Source organism: Zerene cesonia, chromosome 20, assembly GCF_012273895.1.
Source record: "Zerene cesonia ecotype Mississippi chromosome 20, Zerene_cesonia_1.1, whole genome shotgun sequence".
NCBI classification, from domain to species: Eukaryota; Metazoa; Arthropoda; class Insecta; order Lepidoptera; family Pieridae; genus Zerene; species Zerene cesonia.
The window spans coordinates 3,807,276-3,827,060 of NC_052121.1; the positions used below are offsets into that span (position 1 = coordinate 3,807,276).

Genomic DNA, 19,785 nt, shown 5'->3' on the forward strand with positions numbered 1-19,785 from the left:
TGAGGAATAATTAGGTAATAATTTTTTTCAAAGATGTTTAGTCGAATATGGCTGTTATGAAGAATTAAGTTAGTTATATAGATTATAGAACGGTAACTACTCTTTATTGTTATTTAAAATGGTTTTTACTCAGACAATAAACTTTTATTTTATATAAATTAACAAGGTATCAAAAACTGATCTCAATAAAATTAATTTACTCCTGTGTAATTGAAAATTTAAACATAATGACTTTATTGTATTTATGAATGAATTATAATAATATAATATATCAAAGTTTACTGTGACTGAATACTTATAATTTAGGTTTATGAAACAATTCATTCATTGTCGATGTCCGGAATAATACTACAAAATTAAGAGGCATAAAGCATTCAAGAGCGTTATTAATGTTATACTACTCTTTAAATTAGTCGAGTAAATTATAACCCTACCAAGACGAAGGGTGCGCGGCGCGCGCCCACTAACGACGCCCGGCGGAACGGCCAGTCATCGAGCGACGGCCTTTTGGGGTGTTACATTTTCGAGCTTCGTAAATTATTATTCATTGTTTATGTGCCATGCGCGCATATTTAAAATAAATTCCAATTACAAAGAGAGGATCTATGTAAAATAAGTGTTTTAATGAAGTGAAAGTGACGTGTTAATGTTGGTTATAAAATAAGCTTGCCTACGCTTAGTTCTGGTGCCGTGTTTATATTGAAAGCGCGGCGCTCGTTCCGTCCGGTGTGCTGGAGGGACGTCGCCCCCGAAGTTTCTATAGAGGTTAAGGTAATGTCTGGGCAAAACTTGGGTTAAAAAATTATTTAATTCTTCTTAAAATTAGTTTTTTTAGAACATTGTACTTAGGATATTTCATGGTATAATTATAAATATTCATGTTTAGTGGGGGTTTTATGACACAATGCGTGATAAATCGGCAGTTAGATAAAAATTTCAATTCAAGAAACTCGAAAATAACTTTTGTTCTATATATTTTGCGTTCCGAGATCATGTAACTTACAAGTTAAAAGGACAGACTACTCAAAAAAATAAAAGCATTATTCTTTTCAATGGGTATACATAGGTCTACCGCAAATTAAAGTTCATTTTCAATGTGATACATATTAATGACATTTAAACACAAGCAAGAAGATTTCCGATTCATATCTAGTAGATACCTATCTAATACCTATTAATTATTATTTACGGCGCTCAAAATGAAAATGCTTGTAGGGATCTTCTTAAAATAAAAAAAAACAACAGAGAAAGGTGCTAGATGATCCTTTAAAAGTTAAGTGTTGTCTACCCTTATAAAATTATTTGAGTGTCAAATGTAAATTTGTCCACAGCTATTTAAGACTAAATTATACACATAAGTTCACGAAATCACGCTCGTATACCACCACAGTGGTGCTTATTTAGTACAACAGTTTTGCTAGTTAATGCTATAATTGAACACGGTTCCAGTCTTCGGTCTTGTATTATTTGGGAATTCCACATAGAACATGCCCCGGTCTTGAGTTAAACATAGGGCTCTAGGGGATATAATCGTGTTTTCTGTAGCTACACCAATGAGGGTATCGGGGAGAATAACTAGGTAATGAAACCGCAACCTAACAAGAAAAATATACCTAATACAAAATTGATTTTTTACCTTATTGCATCATGAAAGAAGTAATTTTCGTAAGTAGCGGGGCATAACGATCAATCGAAAGGCTAAGTCTCACCCAAGCTAAAAACCCCACCCAAGTAACCAAGATAATTCTTTGATAATCCATCTTAAATCTGTTTCTTAATAACCGAAGAAAAACGTGTTATAAATATTCGCATATATCAATATTAGAAGGTATTTAAAAGTATGTAGGTATGAAGTGTAATGATACAAAACTAATGGATAGATTTTTATTAATATGTCGGTACCGATCAGATAACATTATAGCTTATTACAACAGACCTGACAACATGATAATGTTAAAGTGATGATTTTCAAAGGTTCTAGATTCAATTGATAATCACCCTTCAATCTGTATCAGTAGATTACAATAACGTATGTTTATATCAAACATCACTATTTAGTACACACGTGCCATGTAATATCGTAGATTTTAAAGATTTCATCAAAAAAATAGAGGTGATAAATTCTTCGTACTTTTAAAATTTAAAAGCAGTTTATGTTAAACTGTAAATGGTAGCAAATTTACCATTTTAAAATGCGAGTAGGAAAAATATATTCGTATGTTTATGATAATACTTAATGATTCTAAACTATTTCGCTTGTTTCAAAGCTTTTCTTTGTCAATGCATAATATTACGTAGGTAGGTTAGTTTTATAATCGTAAATTTACGAAAAGCATTTGGAACTAGACAATATTTTCGATATTTTTGCGATTTGACCTCCAAAAACCGATTACCTTGAAATAACGTATGCGAATAGCACAGTTTTGTGGGTTCACTGTTGTCTTTAGTGCTGCCACTGTAGTTAAGCTATCCTCGTTCTTTGTATTTGTCTAAATAATATCTATTCGTTCGCTGGCCGTTTAAGCGACGAAACAAATGTACATTTTTAAATACCTACAGATTATTAAAACAGCCATACGAAAAGCCATTGCAACTCGTAACACGTAAATCTGGTTATTTGTTTATCACATCTCATTATATTTTAATGGGCCAAAAGACCATTTGTGTTTATTTTGTTTTTGTTATATTGAATACGCAAGAAAGTCTGCTTACTTTTATCAATTAACTAGCTGCGCCCCGCGGTTTCATCCGCGTAAGTCCGTATCCCGAAGGAATATCGGGATAAAAAGTTGCCTATATGTTATTCCAGTTGTCCAGCTGTCTACGTACCAAATTTCATTGCAATCGGTTCAATAGTTTTTGCGTGAAAGAGCAACAAACTCACACACATCCTTACAAACTTTCGCATTTATAATATTAGTAGGATTAGTAGGATTAGAATTGCATAATCGTAGCAGAAACAATTAGTCGACTGCAAGTTTAATATAAAAAAGAAACGAGTCAGGTCGCTATTATTTATTATAAATGCAGTTTCATATATTAAAGTGCATGAAGCACGTTGATCTCAAATTTCAGATATCGGAGATGCTGATCAGATCAAATATGAGTGTAACGCAGTAACCGCGTTATGCTAACATTATTTATTACGCTTGGCTGATAGTTGATGTATAAATACATATCTCTTGTTCAGTGAATAACTTTGCAATTTTAATATGTTACAATCCTTATTGATACATTGTTGTTGATAATTAATTTGTTTTAACTTTTTATAAACTCAAGTACTTGTTTATTCATTATTAGACGCTCGTCCCGGCTCCGCCCGGATATCAAGATTCCTGTTTTATCCCAAGGGAGCGTTTAATCGGGATATAAAGTATTCTATCACCCAAGTCATAAATATTGGTTCATCCAGTAACATGTTATGATGTAACAACCATAATTCGAATTAATTACTTCCTCCTTTTTTGAAGTCGGTTGACAACCTTTTCAGTATATAGGTACTTTTTATTCGTTGAGACATCGTCGAGGAGTCGATAATGATAGATAGTATAAATTCTAAAACAGCTTGTTAAACGTCCGATGCATTCTTATTTCTTACCATAAATGAAAAAATATGAAATAAGAAGTTAAGTGTACGTAATATTATTATAATGATACCTCTAACCGCCCTCTCGCCTGGCCGACGGATAATACCCGATCCTATTACTGAGGGAAACCTAAATATATCGTAGACGAAGTAATAATAAATGCAAGTTAATTCAAAAATCATAACTTAACACACTACGGTTAATGGACATGAAGAATCGGCGTTTTTATTTTGTTATTTCAACAATGTCCTCGCCCTGTTTTTATATCAATTTAGATTAATTAAAATGATGGGCCTATAAAATCATAAGAGCATTCGTATATGGTCTGTTGTTGTCATTAAATGTTGATATTTATATTACAAACGAATTTCGAAATGTTAATATCCTTCTTGCTTATTCATTCGAAGGTTTCATTCGTAATGTGTATTATTTGGTTGTGGCAAATAATAATTTGCATCCATTTTGCACAGGTTCCGTGCACATTGTGCACAGTTCGGAAGATTTTAACGAGCCGCCATATTACAATCGGCACTCAATATTGTCCTTATAAGGGTAACGAATGTTTTTATTAAGTTTTATTGTTAATTTAAAGTTCGGTTATAGTATTCTGGATATACAATAAACGCTTTATGGTTATGTAATTACATGTATATATTTTGATTAAATTTGATTTTAAATATGCTGATTTATTTAGTTTCGTGGCAAAAAAGTCGCACGAACAATTCATTTAAGTAAACATTGGATGCTATTCGTCGTTTCGCATTACGTAAATTCGTAGGATATTTATTTATGCTTTTAAAAACACATTGTTATATATTTATTTATTATTACAGCGCCCATACTTAAGCTATTGTTAGTCCATATTATGAATTTAGTAATGAAACGAAATTTTTTATAGTAATAAATGTTTGTCTTCGATTGTACCCTTTTGTATATATTGCGTTTCCTTTTCCACACTCTTCCCAGTTTATTCCTTCTTACCAGTCGTCAATCCTTTCCTTATCCTTTTCCCCTTAAAAGCGGACAGCGCAATAGCAGAGGCACTACCTCTGCGAGTGTTCCTGGGCGGTGGTGATCGCTTATCATCAGACATACCGCTAGCTCAGCTCACTTATTTTATAAAAAAATATTATGTTTTACTTTATAGTACTATATAACTATATTGGTAACGTTATGTAAAATATCATTTGTATTACTACTTTTTCAATGCTGTATAGACTGCCTCGATTAGACGCTGTACCAGTTACCTACCTACTGACAAAAGAAAGATTCATCCACATCGTTTTAGTAATTTAGGAGTAAATAAAAGACAGATAGAGTTACGCATTTATAATATTAAATTAGGATTAGTATATATATATATATGTCTATACTTATGTCGTATCGTTTTAACTGAGCAGTGCAAACGTAATTAAAAAAGTTTATTACGTTTTCTTTTTTTTCGTAGGTCACAACCGATAAGTTGGTACAATGTGAAATTGAAAACTGTTTTTTTTTCTTACAAAACAAAATTAACTACTCCTTATAGATGACAATGTCTGAAACGTTACGAGTGGGCTAAGTCTGGCTACAATTTTAATGAAAATAATTAATAAAATTCAATTATATACAGTCTACTCACATGCACAACTTCATAAAGGTTATGCGCTTATACATTACTTTTAAACCGTCCCTTGTCTAAAATTAGTGCTCAACTTTCCTCAGTCAGTTGTCTGTAAGGCGCCAAATTGTCTTCACCATGGACCATAAGTTCCATAAAGAGCTCAACGAGTCGTTTATGTAATAATTCGTGCCTAGAGGCTGAATTATAATCTAATTAATTACCATTAAGCACTGATTACCGAAAACATGAAAATAAATAAATAACATGACTTACGGTTTTGATTCACAATAAAATAATTTACCGTGTATGTTATAAGAGCTTTATTTGTAGTATTAACTTTTAACTTCAACATTTTCTTCCATGTTTCAGTCTGGCAGGACACAGAAGGCTGATCACCTACTTGTCCATAAAGAAAATCGGTCAGTGAAATAGATGTATATCATCTGCCCCAAACACCACTAGGGGACACTTTACCGCTACAACTTTTCATAAAGAATGATTAACTCGTACTGACTTTTGCTATGTCTCTGAAGTGACAGTTCCGGCAGTGTGATGACGATATAAAACAGAATACTTATATATAAATATAATATAAACTATAAACTTTGACTTCCACTAATTTCACAATATCCAGCGTCACCACCAGTTTCATTTCACGAAGACGATTTTTAAAGGCAATGAGATAACCTTAGTGAATTGAAGATCTTGTTACAAAAGAATTAATTTTATTAGCAATTATCTTAAATTGAAGAGTAGGTACTGCCCATAAATTTGGCTATGCTGTTTTTCATTTTTTAATTATGTTAATTATTGTTGTTATTAGTTATTACTAGCTGCGCCGCGCGGTTTCACCCGCGTAGGTCCGTATCCCGTAGGAATATCGGGATAAAAAGTCGCCTATATTTTATTCCAGTTGTCCAGCTGTCTACGTAGCAAATTTCATTGCAATCGGTTCTGTAGATTTTGCGTGGAAGAGTAACAAATACACACATCCTTACAAACTGTCGCATTTATAATATTAGTAGGAGTAGGATAGGATAGTAGGATTATAATATTAGTAGGATAGGATAGGAAGTAAGGCAAGAATTAGAAGAAAATAACTTGTTTTTCGATTTGTTATCGAGTTATGGATGGATTGTTTTTTTTTCTTATGAATTTTGCGAATGAAATATCTAACTAGATAGAAAAATATTAAGATATGTTTTAAATAGTTTCAATATATTAAGTATGCAGAATATTTTAATCTAAGTTATTTGAGATAATTATGAATAAGTTACATACAGAAATAGTGTGGTTTACAACGTACCTTCTAGATACCTATTCCTATCATCGCGTTAACGCTTCATGTCACCAAGAACTTTCTATACATCATCATTACATAGTATAAAACAAAGTCGATTTCCGCCATTTCTGACTGTATGCTTAATTCTTTAAAATTACGCAACAAATTTTGATGGGGGTTTTTATAGATAGGGGGATAGAAAGAGTGATTGAAGAAGGTTTATATGTATAATAATTAGTCATTATATCCATTAAATAGTGCAGAAATATTGTTATTGAATTTAAATATTTCAAAGATAAATAAAAATAATCAAGGAAATCTTCAAGGTATAGGGAAAAGGGGTTTTACTCCTATTTATCGATCAAAGCCGCAAGCAAAAGCTAGTTAAATATACACTTCAAAACCTTAAAAATCACAACATGAGAAAACTTTTATGTAACTGGATTCAATTAAGGATTAGCCATTAAATTTACTACAAAGCGTTTTAAGAGTAATTAGTAATAAAGAATTCATTGAAGTGAAGAGTACGTTTAATTAATAGCGCGTTGATGAGGTAATAAATGGCGTGACGATCGTTCTGATTTTTAAATTATATAGTTATGGTGCAAATTCTGTTCATAATATTATTTTTAGTACTTAATGTAAAGTCATAGTACTTTTGTATTTTTCCGAACTAACAAGGAGTTTTATTTATTAAAAATATTTAATTCTTCAAACAAGCTGAACTTTTATTCACTTTTAAATTTTTTATTTAAGTAAATACTTACGACTGCTTCTTTTCTATGAAAAATGCCTACCAATTTCGTGTTCCACAATAAATATAGTCGAATTGAAAAACCTTCTTCGTTATAGGTAACATCGGTTAAAAAAAATATAACCACCTTCAATTTAAAGGTATACCACGAATTCTTACGTCCAGACAATATAAATTTAACAATTAAGAAATGATCATAATATCAGGTCCTCTGCACAAACCAAGATCCCTTGACGGCCGCTGCCTATAATGAATGGGTTCATAAAGCGCTGCTACGACTGCTAGCTTTTAATTGGCTCGTTTGGAGTAGGTCCGGCTGTCTGAGCATCCTTTAGTGTGTTGCTTTACTTAAATCAAAAACCTTTCATAGTGCGCAGGGAATGACATAGATTTACCTTTCGGGGAAAAAGTTTAAAAGTCTGATGACGTCATGATACTAAACCAAGGAGTTTCGGATAATTATTCAAAGCTTTCTGTTTATGTGTTGTTTTCTTTCCGTTGGTAATGCTGGTAATACGTATATCGTCTGATAGATTGAACGTAAATTTGTACTATTGTATATTCTCTCATCTACGATTCACTGCACGTAAAACATACATTACAAAAATCTGAATTTTTAAACCCAAATTACGATATAGGACGTACGAATCACGATAAGTGGATGGAACACTCAACTACGTACATGAGAAAATGAGCAAAGTTACCAATATAGATATATAAAATAAAACCATTTCCGTTGAAATTTTGACATTGACATTGTTCAATTTAAAAAAGTACGTTATATATATGCCAATCATCAGAAGATTTTTTGTTTCGATTTGTAAAATACCATTGTGTGAATGCACAGTCTTTAAATGTTAAAATTATGTTTTATCTGCCTTATGATTTCATATTTTACACCTTGCCCTTCTGGCATGCCGTTGGACATGTTTGACATAATGTTTATTACGTTAATAGAATAGTATTATATTGTAATAGATAACTTATTATTTTAAAAGGATACTTAGTAGACGTTATGTAAAGAGACATATACGTCGCGATCGACAATTAATCATCACAAATTAGTTTGTTTTGCTAACCAAATGTGTGTTTGTACACATCCATCCAGCTTTCAACTGTTAAATTATGTCCGATGCAATTTGTTCGAATATATGTGATAAATCTTTAAGTTTTGAAATTAAAATGGCTAATCTTTTTGATGGACAATTTTCTGCACACCCATCTTTTGCTTGACGTATCTTTATGTATAAAAAATAACTTTCAATAACTTCAACGTCAGATATTTTCAACGTCGACAATAAATAACAACTAGAATAATCGATCGTACATTATTATTGCCAATATCCAAAGATATTATCGAACCTTGAATAATCCACATGCATATTTGCCAAGGGTCAAACTATTTCGATATGGAGAATGTAATATCCGTTGAACCTGTGCGTTGTTTTCAATTCGCTCGCTTCCTCTGATGTTCAAAGGACTGACATCAAACACATGTGTGGACTTTTTCTTGCATTCGTGTAATCTCGGAGACAATACTGACTTCAGTAAATTTATAATGATGCGGTTTCATTCATCGGCCTTGGTGGCGACACCTATTTCCGTTAGGATTTGAATTTACGCCAAATAGCGCAAAGGAAACAAACAAACAGCATAACGAACACGAATTTCATATCTGCGGTAGCATTTACAAATGTGAACGATTAATTTAGCCGGCTTTTATTTATTTACTGTACAAACAATGCAATAAGATTGATTATATTAACAAATAATATACCACGTTTAGGTATGCATCTTGTACAATATGGTACCTATGTGGGCGTAAATTTACAAATACTGTTAGATAAGAAACTCGTAAATACCTGGAAAATTGTGATCCGTGACATATAATGTATCGATGTGAATCAGTTTACTACATCTTCAAATAAGCATTCGATATAAAGGGTTATATTGGGTATGGTTAATATTTAGAAATTCAGTTCTGTATAGATATAAGTAGGTTCCAACATCATACAAATTATCTTCTACAAATTGAATTGTAAATGGGCTGAGTAAAGCTATCAACAAACTTTTCATAACAATTCATGAAGTTACAGGACCAAACGAGAATGTTTTTAATTAGGTTTGATTGAAACTATAAACTGAAAGAAATGGAAATAGGTCAATGGTTACTCGTGTGAGAAGACACAACACTGTTGGAGGTTTTTGTGCTTCCTCGAATGTAATTGGTTTTAAAGCAAAAGGAATGTTCTTATTATGCAACAGAAACATAATTAGTTTTTCAACCGAATGTTGAATTCGTATTATGTAGGTATGTAGACCGAGTACAGAGTTGCAACGCTTATTCATTCATGATGCATTTTATTGTAAGAGATTATTAGATTTATAATATTTTAGTATATGAATATTTATCTTACTTCAGCTATACTAAGAAAACTGTTGTTTCTAATGTTTTTTGATACGTAATCTCATAAGTTTACTTAAGATAAAGGGGCGACCATTTATTCCTTTACTATATTATTATTAGAATTTTTTTACCCCCCCACTTATCCTGGTGAGTTTCGAGGACATTTGATTCAATGAACATTCCCGTAGGCTTTCTGGGAAAAAAATCTTACGTTCTTTCTCAGATCTCAAGCTTGTTACCAAACTGAATCCAAATCGATTCATTAGTTAATTTGAGAAGAAGAGACAGACAGACAGAATAACTTTCGCATTTATAATATCAAGTTGGGATTATTCGGACTTAGAAACTTGATTAGACAATATCAAGTGCTTGAAATTTTACAAGACATTTTTGACGCGAATCAACCGTGTGATAATTAACAACGATGGTCACTTCATTACGTATTCAAGATTTAATTAAGAATAAATATTTAGCACCTCTATTAGGATAACTATTTATGCTCGGATCATATTTCGCATTTAACGTAAGCGAGAAGAAACAGGTTCGTGATTACAATTCATAGCCACTATAATAATTGGGCTGGCACTAGTGTCGCTTATTCTAATAGCAGTGTTATGTAGTATGTAATTAAACGAGTTCATTGTTTTATAATAACACGATGTCAGGTTAATTCGTCCAGCACGAAGTCAGATTGAGAATTCTTAAGTTATTAATGAATTTTTATTGCTGTTATCCTGATATTAAAAATTTAAATCCCCATGTCAAACATATACGTAACATATCAGTAAATGAAATGAAATGATATATCTTTTGTTGCACACTCAACAAACAATAAAATAACAAAAAATTATTATATTTCATTTTAATAGATAATAATGTAAGCTACTCTAGGATTGTGAAAATGTTGTACCTATGTTAAATCCGTCCAAGTCTTGGAAAATTAACCGAGAAAAATCTAAAAAAAATTGTGTTATTAATACTATGGGAAAACATGCATATTGTATCGAAATCTGTTATTTTGACGTTTCACTTCAAATAAATTTACTTGTTATTGGCGAAAATAAATCGCGAAGAAGACTATTAGTGTTATAAATTGTATTCCAGGCTGAGACCACGTTATACGCGTAATGTTGATGTAAATAGCTGGCTATTTATTCATATTTCGAGGTGACAGTCTATTTTCGCCCGCCGCCCGTCTGATGACGGATCAGTGCGGGGACTTTTTTTCATATGAGTGTCTTATTAATAAGCTGAAGACCTACAGCGAGTTAAGTATCGCAAAGAAAACAACCTGCTGTTTTTGCTATAAATTATTCGCACTTGGATGGTTAATGTTTTATTGTATTACCTACGTATTGGATTGAGGTACATTTAAGTATATTTGTGTGTAAATATACACACCAGTTTTATAGTATTTCCATATCTATCATGATTTTGTTTACTCTTGAAATTTTATGGATTTCGTACGCATTGTGGAATAGTTATAATACACAGGACAATGACGGAATCAAAAATCCAGTTTGACTTCGGTTCCCTTATCTACACAGTAAATTGATTGTAATATGGTGCATAATTATTGTGTTCTTCTGTAATGCCACAAGTCTTAATAATGTTAATAAATTGGCTATAGAGTACCTAGTAGCAAGTAGGCACCTACCATATATGTATTTTTCTAAAAAATATTTTCGAATAATCATTATAAGCAAAAATGATGTGTGCCTTTATTGTTTTATGAGGATTTCCATTCTTCATGTTTTCGTATTATCTGTGCCATATCCGATGACTACAGTAGCCACTATAACTTTTCGATTGAAACCGGACCCGTGTCACTACGAATATCGCCAGACTGGGCGCAAACTGCGACGGACATGGATATCACAATAATAAATTATACTTAATATCTTGTAACATCTTATTTTCATAGCAATACATCTCGTTGGACGACACTTGGAATCGATCCATTAATTATGTTGACGTTTCAAATGATATAGACAACTTTAATTTTACACGTCCAATTGTATGGACTCACCATTAAAATTATGTGCTAATATGTCTTTGGAAAACGTTAGTGCAACGAAGTCACGTTTCAATGAAACGTTATCCGGTTATTAAGTCGACGAATTTATTACGCATTCTATTTAAACGGTCTATTACCGTTAAAGCATTTCATTACTCCAATGTAAATACGAACTTGCAGTCTGTCTGGGCTTCTTTAGGCCTGAATTTCGCGTAGTGCAATGGCTGCGGCGCGCGCCGCGGCTCCGCGTGCGGTTCATCCGTCTACCCGCTACCACGATATCTACCGGGTTTATTGACCCGACGACCGTGAACCCCCCTTCTCGAACCCTGGGCCTACGATACTCAACGGTGCGCCAACGAATAACTTGTTCCAGATTTCGATCCCACCTAGGATTGGCCGACCGGAAAATATATTTGTCACAAAAAATCCGCTTATGATTTTCGCAGTAGTTTTCCTACAATTTCTACCTGTAATGAGTTATTGTTCAACCGAGGCCGCTTTGTGTAGTGCTCATTGTTTCTAAAGAAAGATGAGGTTCATTGTCGCATCTTCTGTGACGTAGAAATTGTATTTAATGTTTATGTTGTTTTATCATACTCAGATAATGAATCACTATATATATAAACGGAATTTGTTTTGTTTACCGATGATAAATCTATTTTCACCAAAAATGTTTCCGCTCGTCGGTAGCGTGTTCCTCATTTCAATAAAGATAAAGATATCTGTGCTCTTAATAGCCGCCTGGCTCTTGTGTTATCTCCCATTCAGTTCAGCAAGACATTATGTTTGACTTTATTGCGTTCTTTGCATTGTTACTCATAAATTATGGTCAAGTATCTGTATACGATAAATCGGTGCGCGTTTGTTTTATAATTATAATATGTTTCATTAATTCTATTGTTTCTATTGATAAGACCTACTACTATACCACGTACTAGTTGTTCCCCGCGAGTAAACCCATACCCACACTTATATTTTTAATATTGTAAGTAAGGATACAGTACTCAATGAATAAACAACACTAAAATAATTTTTCATTTCTTACCAATAGTTCCTGCAATAAGCGCGTTCAAAGAAACAAAATCTTCTTACTTAGTTTATCATCTTATTTATATTTATTACAATGAAAATATTACGTACACGATTGAAATTGGGTTAAGGGTAAAATGAACTGTTCCATCTATCCAGTGTCATTTCCGCGGGAATTGAAGCCATAATTATTATTGAAGTTGTTAATAATCACAACGTTATAGCATCCATTCATTGGAATTGCTGATGGCAATGCACGAGTAAGGGCTCTATGAAAATTTCACAAGTTAACAAGCGACCGGGTGTAATTTGAAATGTACAAAGCTCACGCACTGGCGTCAACTCTTGGGACTCGTTAACTTTACAAATTATTAATATACCTTTAAACATGACCAGACTCTAAAGAGTTCAAATGTTTTCATAAATTCTTATTATGACAGTTTTTTGATTCATTAACCTCGGATATGACTTGTGATTGTTATAGTTTAAGTTTCATGTCAATTAATGAATTAAAAAGTGGGCAGAAATAGTCCCAATAGTAATTATAAACTTATTATTAATTTATAGGAATAAAAATTATAAGGAAATGGAGTATGACAGCATATATAGCAGACATAGTATTTATAAAAAGAAACTAAACTGTGGAATACGAACGGTTCCTAGTATTCGTTAAGTCCAAAAACTTTCGCTAAGGTTCAGAAATTATATGCCAAATAAGTTTGAATAATAATAAGAATATTTTATCTATATTATGGCATACTTTCTCTTAAAACGTCGAAGTCAAACAAAACAAAGTTTTTAATTATTGAGACAATAATATTATAAATCAAAACGGAATATTGTAATTTATAATGATTGAGTTTTTCTTTCATCTCGAGGAAGACGAATTGATTTATAATCATGGCACAATTTTAACATATTTTGCGTTCCGATATTAGTAATCTAAATAGCACAAATATACGTTACGTCACTTCGCTTTACGAAAACAATGGTTCATTTCGTCACGGTTTCGAGTTTAATTTAAAGGTTAGGCATGTGCAGCATCTACTTATTTACATACATCATTATTGCTCTTTTTAAAGAAAATCTTATTTGTACATTGTAATATTTCATTAAAGGAACAAGTCATTGACTAAAGTTTTTGCAACACCTGAGTCCAATTCTTTGATTAAAATATGTAACTAACTAACATCCGCCAACAATTTTTGTTGATAGACTATTAATTTTTTTTTAATAATAAAAAAAATACAAATTTATCTATTGACATAGAATATCTTTGGTTCCATACCATACCGTATTATTAATGATTGATCCAAATATTATGTTACTCCTTTTGTAGGAGCTATTTTGTGTGTTTATTTCTATTATATACAACAACTTTATAGCCAAAAACAAAATATAAAAACTGGAACATCAAAGGATTTTGCGGTAACATTAACGCAATTCCAGATGCGGAGGCGGGTGTTACCACGGACGGGGGCGAGGTGAGCCAGCATGGACCACGCGGTGAAGGCGATGTCGGCGCGCGGGCCGTTGGCTCGGCTGCTCGCGCGCCGCCGCTTCGAGTCCGCCGAGCTGGAGGAGCTGTACGCGCGGTACGCCTGCAAGCTGCAGCGCACCTCCGTCGGGTCCGCGCTCGCGCTGTGGGCGACGCTCGCGGCTGCGCTGGCTGCGGTGGACGCCACGAGGGGCTGGCGGAGGGCACCGCAGGTAACCTTACAGCAATTGAAAAAATATATTTGTGTTCTATAGCCCATTGAACTACGTTCAATAGAAGTATATAGATTAGTTACATAAGGAAAAAGATTAATCCAAATAAAATACTTTCATTCAGTCCTTTTATGTACCTATTATTAACTTAGTGCACTTAAAACCCTTAAAAGGGGGACACCACGCGGTGATATAATCTGTGGCATAATAAAAGGATTATGAAATTTGATATTGTATCGCAAAAACAGAAGATTGTGTAAATCTTTCTCGATTCTATTTAAAATATTACGCGAATGTCAAACAAGTCGTGAAGTTTGATGAAGCCGTGGTTAAGTTCAAATAGCAGCCTCCTGATTTCAACGTCTGGGTTTTCAAATTGTTAACAATTGTTTGTATTTGGGTCTTGTTTATGTGTTTTTGACTTAATTCGAAATACTCAGATTCTCAGAGCTGTATACAGTTTAATAAAACTCCTTGAGGTTGATAAATAATATTATTAAAAATATAACACAGTTTCAACGAATTTGTCTTTTCTTTTATTATAACCATGACATCAAAAATTGTAGCTTATTTCTTTGTACTTTGATAATAATTTTTAATCGTACCTATTAGAAAAAGTCTGATAAAAATGTACTTTATGTATCTAGTAATTATAAATACATTCAATGATTTATAATTTTATTCAAGCAATCATATAGTACAACATCCAAAACGCTCTTTTATCATGTGTTTGAATGTATATTCGAGAGATTGTTTGTGCACAGGTGGGAGTGCTAAGCGCTCACGCGGTGCTGTGCGGCGGTCTCGCGTGGTGGTGCGGGCGGGCCGGCGGCGTGACGCCCGAGCGGCGGCTGCCTCGCGCGTGCTGGCTCGCGCTGGCCGGCGGCGGGGTGGCGCTCGCGGCCACGCTGCCCGCCTGGAGCGCGGGCGCTGCGGCGGAGGGCACCGCGCACGTCGTGTGGGCGGTGTTCGCGGCGTACGCCCTGCTGCCCGTGGGCGCTCCGGTGGCGGCTGCGTTCGGGCTACTCCTACCCATCGCACATACGGTGGCGGCGGCGTTGGTGGCGTACCGCTTCCCGTATCACGCTTGGCAACAGGTTTGTTTGGTCCATTGTTTTATATCAATCCAATAGTGTAGCGAATACAATGAGTCCAAGAGTTTGTTCAACAATATTTTATATATTTCTCAAAAAATTCATCAGATTTCTCATGAAGCTTTCTAGGAGCTTCAAATAGAAGCATATGAATGTGGAAGGTCTTTATACTTTTTATGCCTTTCCCAGACCTTTTCTGTATTTTACAAAATTTTTTTCATTATCCCCTTACCCTTTAATAGCTGGCAATTCAATCCAATTACAGAGACGTAAAACCTTTGTAAATGTTCATGAGCAGTGGTGGTTTCATATCAACCGATCGTGATCCACGGCCACCAGGTTCTTTGTCAACTATAACGCTTTAAAAAGTATTATTGATGAATGAGAGTATTTTACACTCCTGCTTCCTAAACCGATGATGTCATATTTGGCACCGTTATTTCAAATTAAGCGAAGGTCATAGCAGCCTTGCCGTGTTATCGATGTCATGTCATGTAATTGTTTTTCGAATTTCCTTGGTTTATTAATAGCGAGTTATGTCAGATTTGCAACATGTTTTAACTAATACACTGAAAATAAATCATACATTAAACTGAGTCCAAGATAAGAAATAATTGCTTTGCATTCCTAGGCATCTACCATTTGGTTTTCAGCGATTTTATGAACATACAAAACGACATTAAAGAACACATAAAATTTAAATATTCCAAACGCTGTTGTATCCAAAATAACAATTATGCCCGTCTTGCATAATTTCGAGTGGCGTGCATTAATATATTGTATCGGTTTGAACGCTTAAGGCCAACTGTTGACACGGAGCACATTAAAAAGCCATCATTCTTCCACGCACATAAAGTCCAGACATATAAAGTTCGGATTGCTAGTGGGAACAATAAAACGCGACCTCGGGATGTTCTCGCATCGTGTTTGAACGTGTTGTGTTTACTCAGAAATCAAAGTGCCCGCGTTTTACCGTTTTCTCTTTTCATTTCTATATTTACTGCGCAAACTGGGAACCACGTGCAGTTTGCGCATGCAGTACGCCGCGCCGCGCTTATAATGGAGTCCTTTGGGTGGGTGTCTATTCTGTTCCTACGTTCCCTTAATGAACATGGTGTTGGGCGCATTATGTTCTAGGTAAGGTATTCATTTATGCTCCAACTAAAACTACTTAATTTACCTGTGTACGGTCTGCATTAATTCCAAAGAATTTCATGAAGAATTTTTATAAAGATTCTTTATGTCTTAACCAATGTGTTGTTTATGTAACGCATATTTTTAAGTTTATAAGTCTTATAGTATTCTATTCAGTTTATTCTAACAATGTTGAGATTATACAAATTGATGTGCATTATTTATGTGGGGATCAAGCACGTACGTAAACGGCGCAGAGGTAAATAGAAGCATGCGAATTCTACAGCGTTTCATGTGATGAGTGGGGGAGCCAGAAGCCCTTTTAGCACCAGACAAACTAGTAGCTCGGTTACCCGCCCTTACGTATAAAAAATGTACAAAGATCTTTATTCTAGTTTTGTATTCAATTTATTGAACTATAAACAAACACTAGACTCTAGGGAATAATTCACTACCATGATTAATTGTTGTAAGATAAGAAAAGAATAAATTCATATTGTTTATAATATTAATGTTACAATAGTCAATATAGAAATTTACGAAAGTTCACTTTCATTCATTTCGCAAATTTCAGTCCTTGATAATGACAATATGGTTAGTGTAATATCTAGTTCAATTTTAAATATTCAAGTGAATAAATTAATGATATATTCACTTGAATCATCGTAAGTTATATTCATTAGCCTTTCGAATCGATTTAAGTGAAGCAATTAAGCTATTAAAATGTAAAAACCACTTTCAATGTAGGCTTCTCACTTAGATAAATAAAGATATGATTTTATTGTAATTTGCTCAGTTAAACAGTGGTAGAATATGTCCCTCCTTTCACACTTGCGACTTCTTAAATAATAGAATGATAAAAATATAAAACATATATAACGTACATTACCACATACCATTTAAACTTTCACCGAAAATTGTTTTTTTATATGTCATATATCGTAATCCGCTTTTTGCCTTTCATTCACTAATCTCACATATGAAAATAAAAACGAAGAAGAACATCATGGGCGCGTCCGACTTGCACTTGGCCGATTTTTTTGTGGAAAACAATCATTTAAAATTATTCATCTGCATTCGTACTAATAATATCCATTCTAAACAGCATCCGTGGAAGAACATCTGCTTAGTGTAAATCAGTGCCCTGGAGCAGATTAATTGGTTCAACCGTGAATTAATGAACAGATATGTAACTGTTTAGCATAAATCCCTCTTATTGCCTGCCTGTTTCCACTTAACGTTTAAAAAGCAGGTGCAATAGCTGTAGTTAACATTTCTTTGTGTTTGATTTCAAGAACATTTTACGCAAGTTTTATATCTACATCTGCTTAAGCCGTAACTGTGTTCGGGCGTATAAAAATCATAATAATAAATAAAGTGCAAACTAGAAAATTTATTGATATAAAGAGGATTTATTAAAGCACTTTTAAAGTTCAAACTGAAGATCAGGTGTTTGTACAGGAACGCGAAGTGAAACATACCGATAGTACTATTCTTATTTAACGATCGTATATTTATCATAACTTAACTAAATGTTTCATACTAGCACGTATGCGTTTTGGAATTATGATGAAAAATTGTTTATTTTCAATCAAAATCAGTATTTATACATAAAACTTATGAATTCGTCTGATAATGGCGCAAAATAAGGTTATTTCGATCACGGCCACAATTTAAGAATTAAAAGGCGATTATGCGATAAATTCCTTTTATAAAACTTGAAACGGTAGCGTAGAACACAGTTTAGTATATCTTCAAAGTTTGTATTTCACGTAAACTGCATTTAAATAGCGATGCCTCGTGTTTGTTACAGTTCGAAGTGTGTAATGGATTTGACCTATATTTTACACTTGACCCTTTCCATATAAATGTTAATGAGAATATTTCGATTTTGGCCTCCATTATATCGAAATACGAGCCGAAACGAACCATATTCCTTTAATGTAACTTTAAAGTTATATACGCTGCATATAAATATGTATATTTTAATTTCTCAACGTTTTCAACCCGCAGTGCTGTATAAAGTTAACTAAATTGTGAAAATTGAAATCATAATTGAATTCATATCGTTTGATGTTTACATTATTCGTTTATAAAGGTTTGAATTTATAACAAAGCTATTGTGAATTGCAGAACTTTCTGAAATATATTACAAGTGCCGATTGTAAATAATTGTTTCAATGTTAAAGAATACTTTGAGCGAGGATAGTCATTTATCATCCTTTTATTATAATCAGTGTTCTTAACTTACGAATAAATTAAAATCCTATCCTACTAATCCTACTATCCTACTAATATTATAAATACGAAAGTTAAGTTGCAATAAAATTTGGTACGTAGACAGCTGGACAACCGGAATAACATATAGGCAACTTTTTATCTCGATATTCCTACGGGATACGTACTTACGCTAGTACTGTATATTATGTAATTATATAAATTGACATGAGCCAATAAATATACTTTAAAGAGGATTGTTTATGTCGTTAAACCTTTTTGATACGTATTGTAGACGTGAGTTTGGTGTTGTTGTTGAGTTAGATGGATGGATATGTGTTAGTTTAACACAAAAAGGACTGATTGGATCTGGATCCATTTGGCGTAGAGATCGAAAGTTAGTCTGCATTAACAGATCGTTTATCCTTGTACGAAGCGAATATAGCGTAGGCTGAAGGTAGTGAGTTAATAGGTAAGGTTAATATTTTTAACGTTCGTTCCCAGAAACAAAGGTTCTCAATGGAAATGTATTTTTTATGACTTTGTTAGTCGATTACTGCATGGGCTTACAACAGATGAGCGTGATTCTTTTGTGTTTGGTAGGAAATTGTTGTCATTAGTTCCCATTTTAGAAACTGGAGTGGTCTCTCCTCTCCCTCCCTCCCAAGTCTTCTCCAAACTCCCTTTCCGGGGACGTCGGTGACCATTGTTGTAGAAAAAAATTGTTATTTACGTTTTTAAGAGACAATTTCACAATGACTAAATTATAACTTATCTGTCTGCAAACATATAAGAGGTGAGTATGAACCTCAGAAAATAACGCTATTTTCTGAGGTTCATGCTTACGGTTGACTGATATGTCAGAATATCGGTTTATACTTAGTCTGGCCATAAATACTGTTACACTTAATTATAAAAAAATATTACATTTGAATTTCGAATCTGTCA

The 19,785-nt window shown here is 33.5% G+C and overlaps 1 protein-coding gene across 4 annotated transcripts in view; it reads left to right on the forward strand.

The window, feature by feature from the left end:
• Positions 1-493: 493 nt before the first annotated feature.
• The window catches only part of LOC119834784 (Ca(2+)/calmodulin-responsive adenylate cyclase), a 72,849-nt gene continuing 53,557 nt past the window's right edge, over positions 494-19,785 (forward strand). For 3 of the 4 annotated variants that reach the window (XM_038359279.1, XM_038359280.1, XM_038359281.1), the window contains exons 1-2: positions 14,177-14,392; positions 15,157-15,489. In XM_038359279.1, coding sequence (XP_038215207.1) covers positions 14,177-14,392; positions 15,157-15,489 — 549 coding nt within the window. Of the gene's footprint in view, positions 772-14,131; positions 14,393-15,156; positions 15,490-19,785 lie in introns of those variants that run through there. The other variant, XM_038359278.1, reaches the window with a different exon arrangement.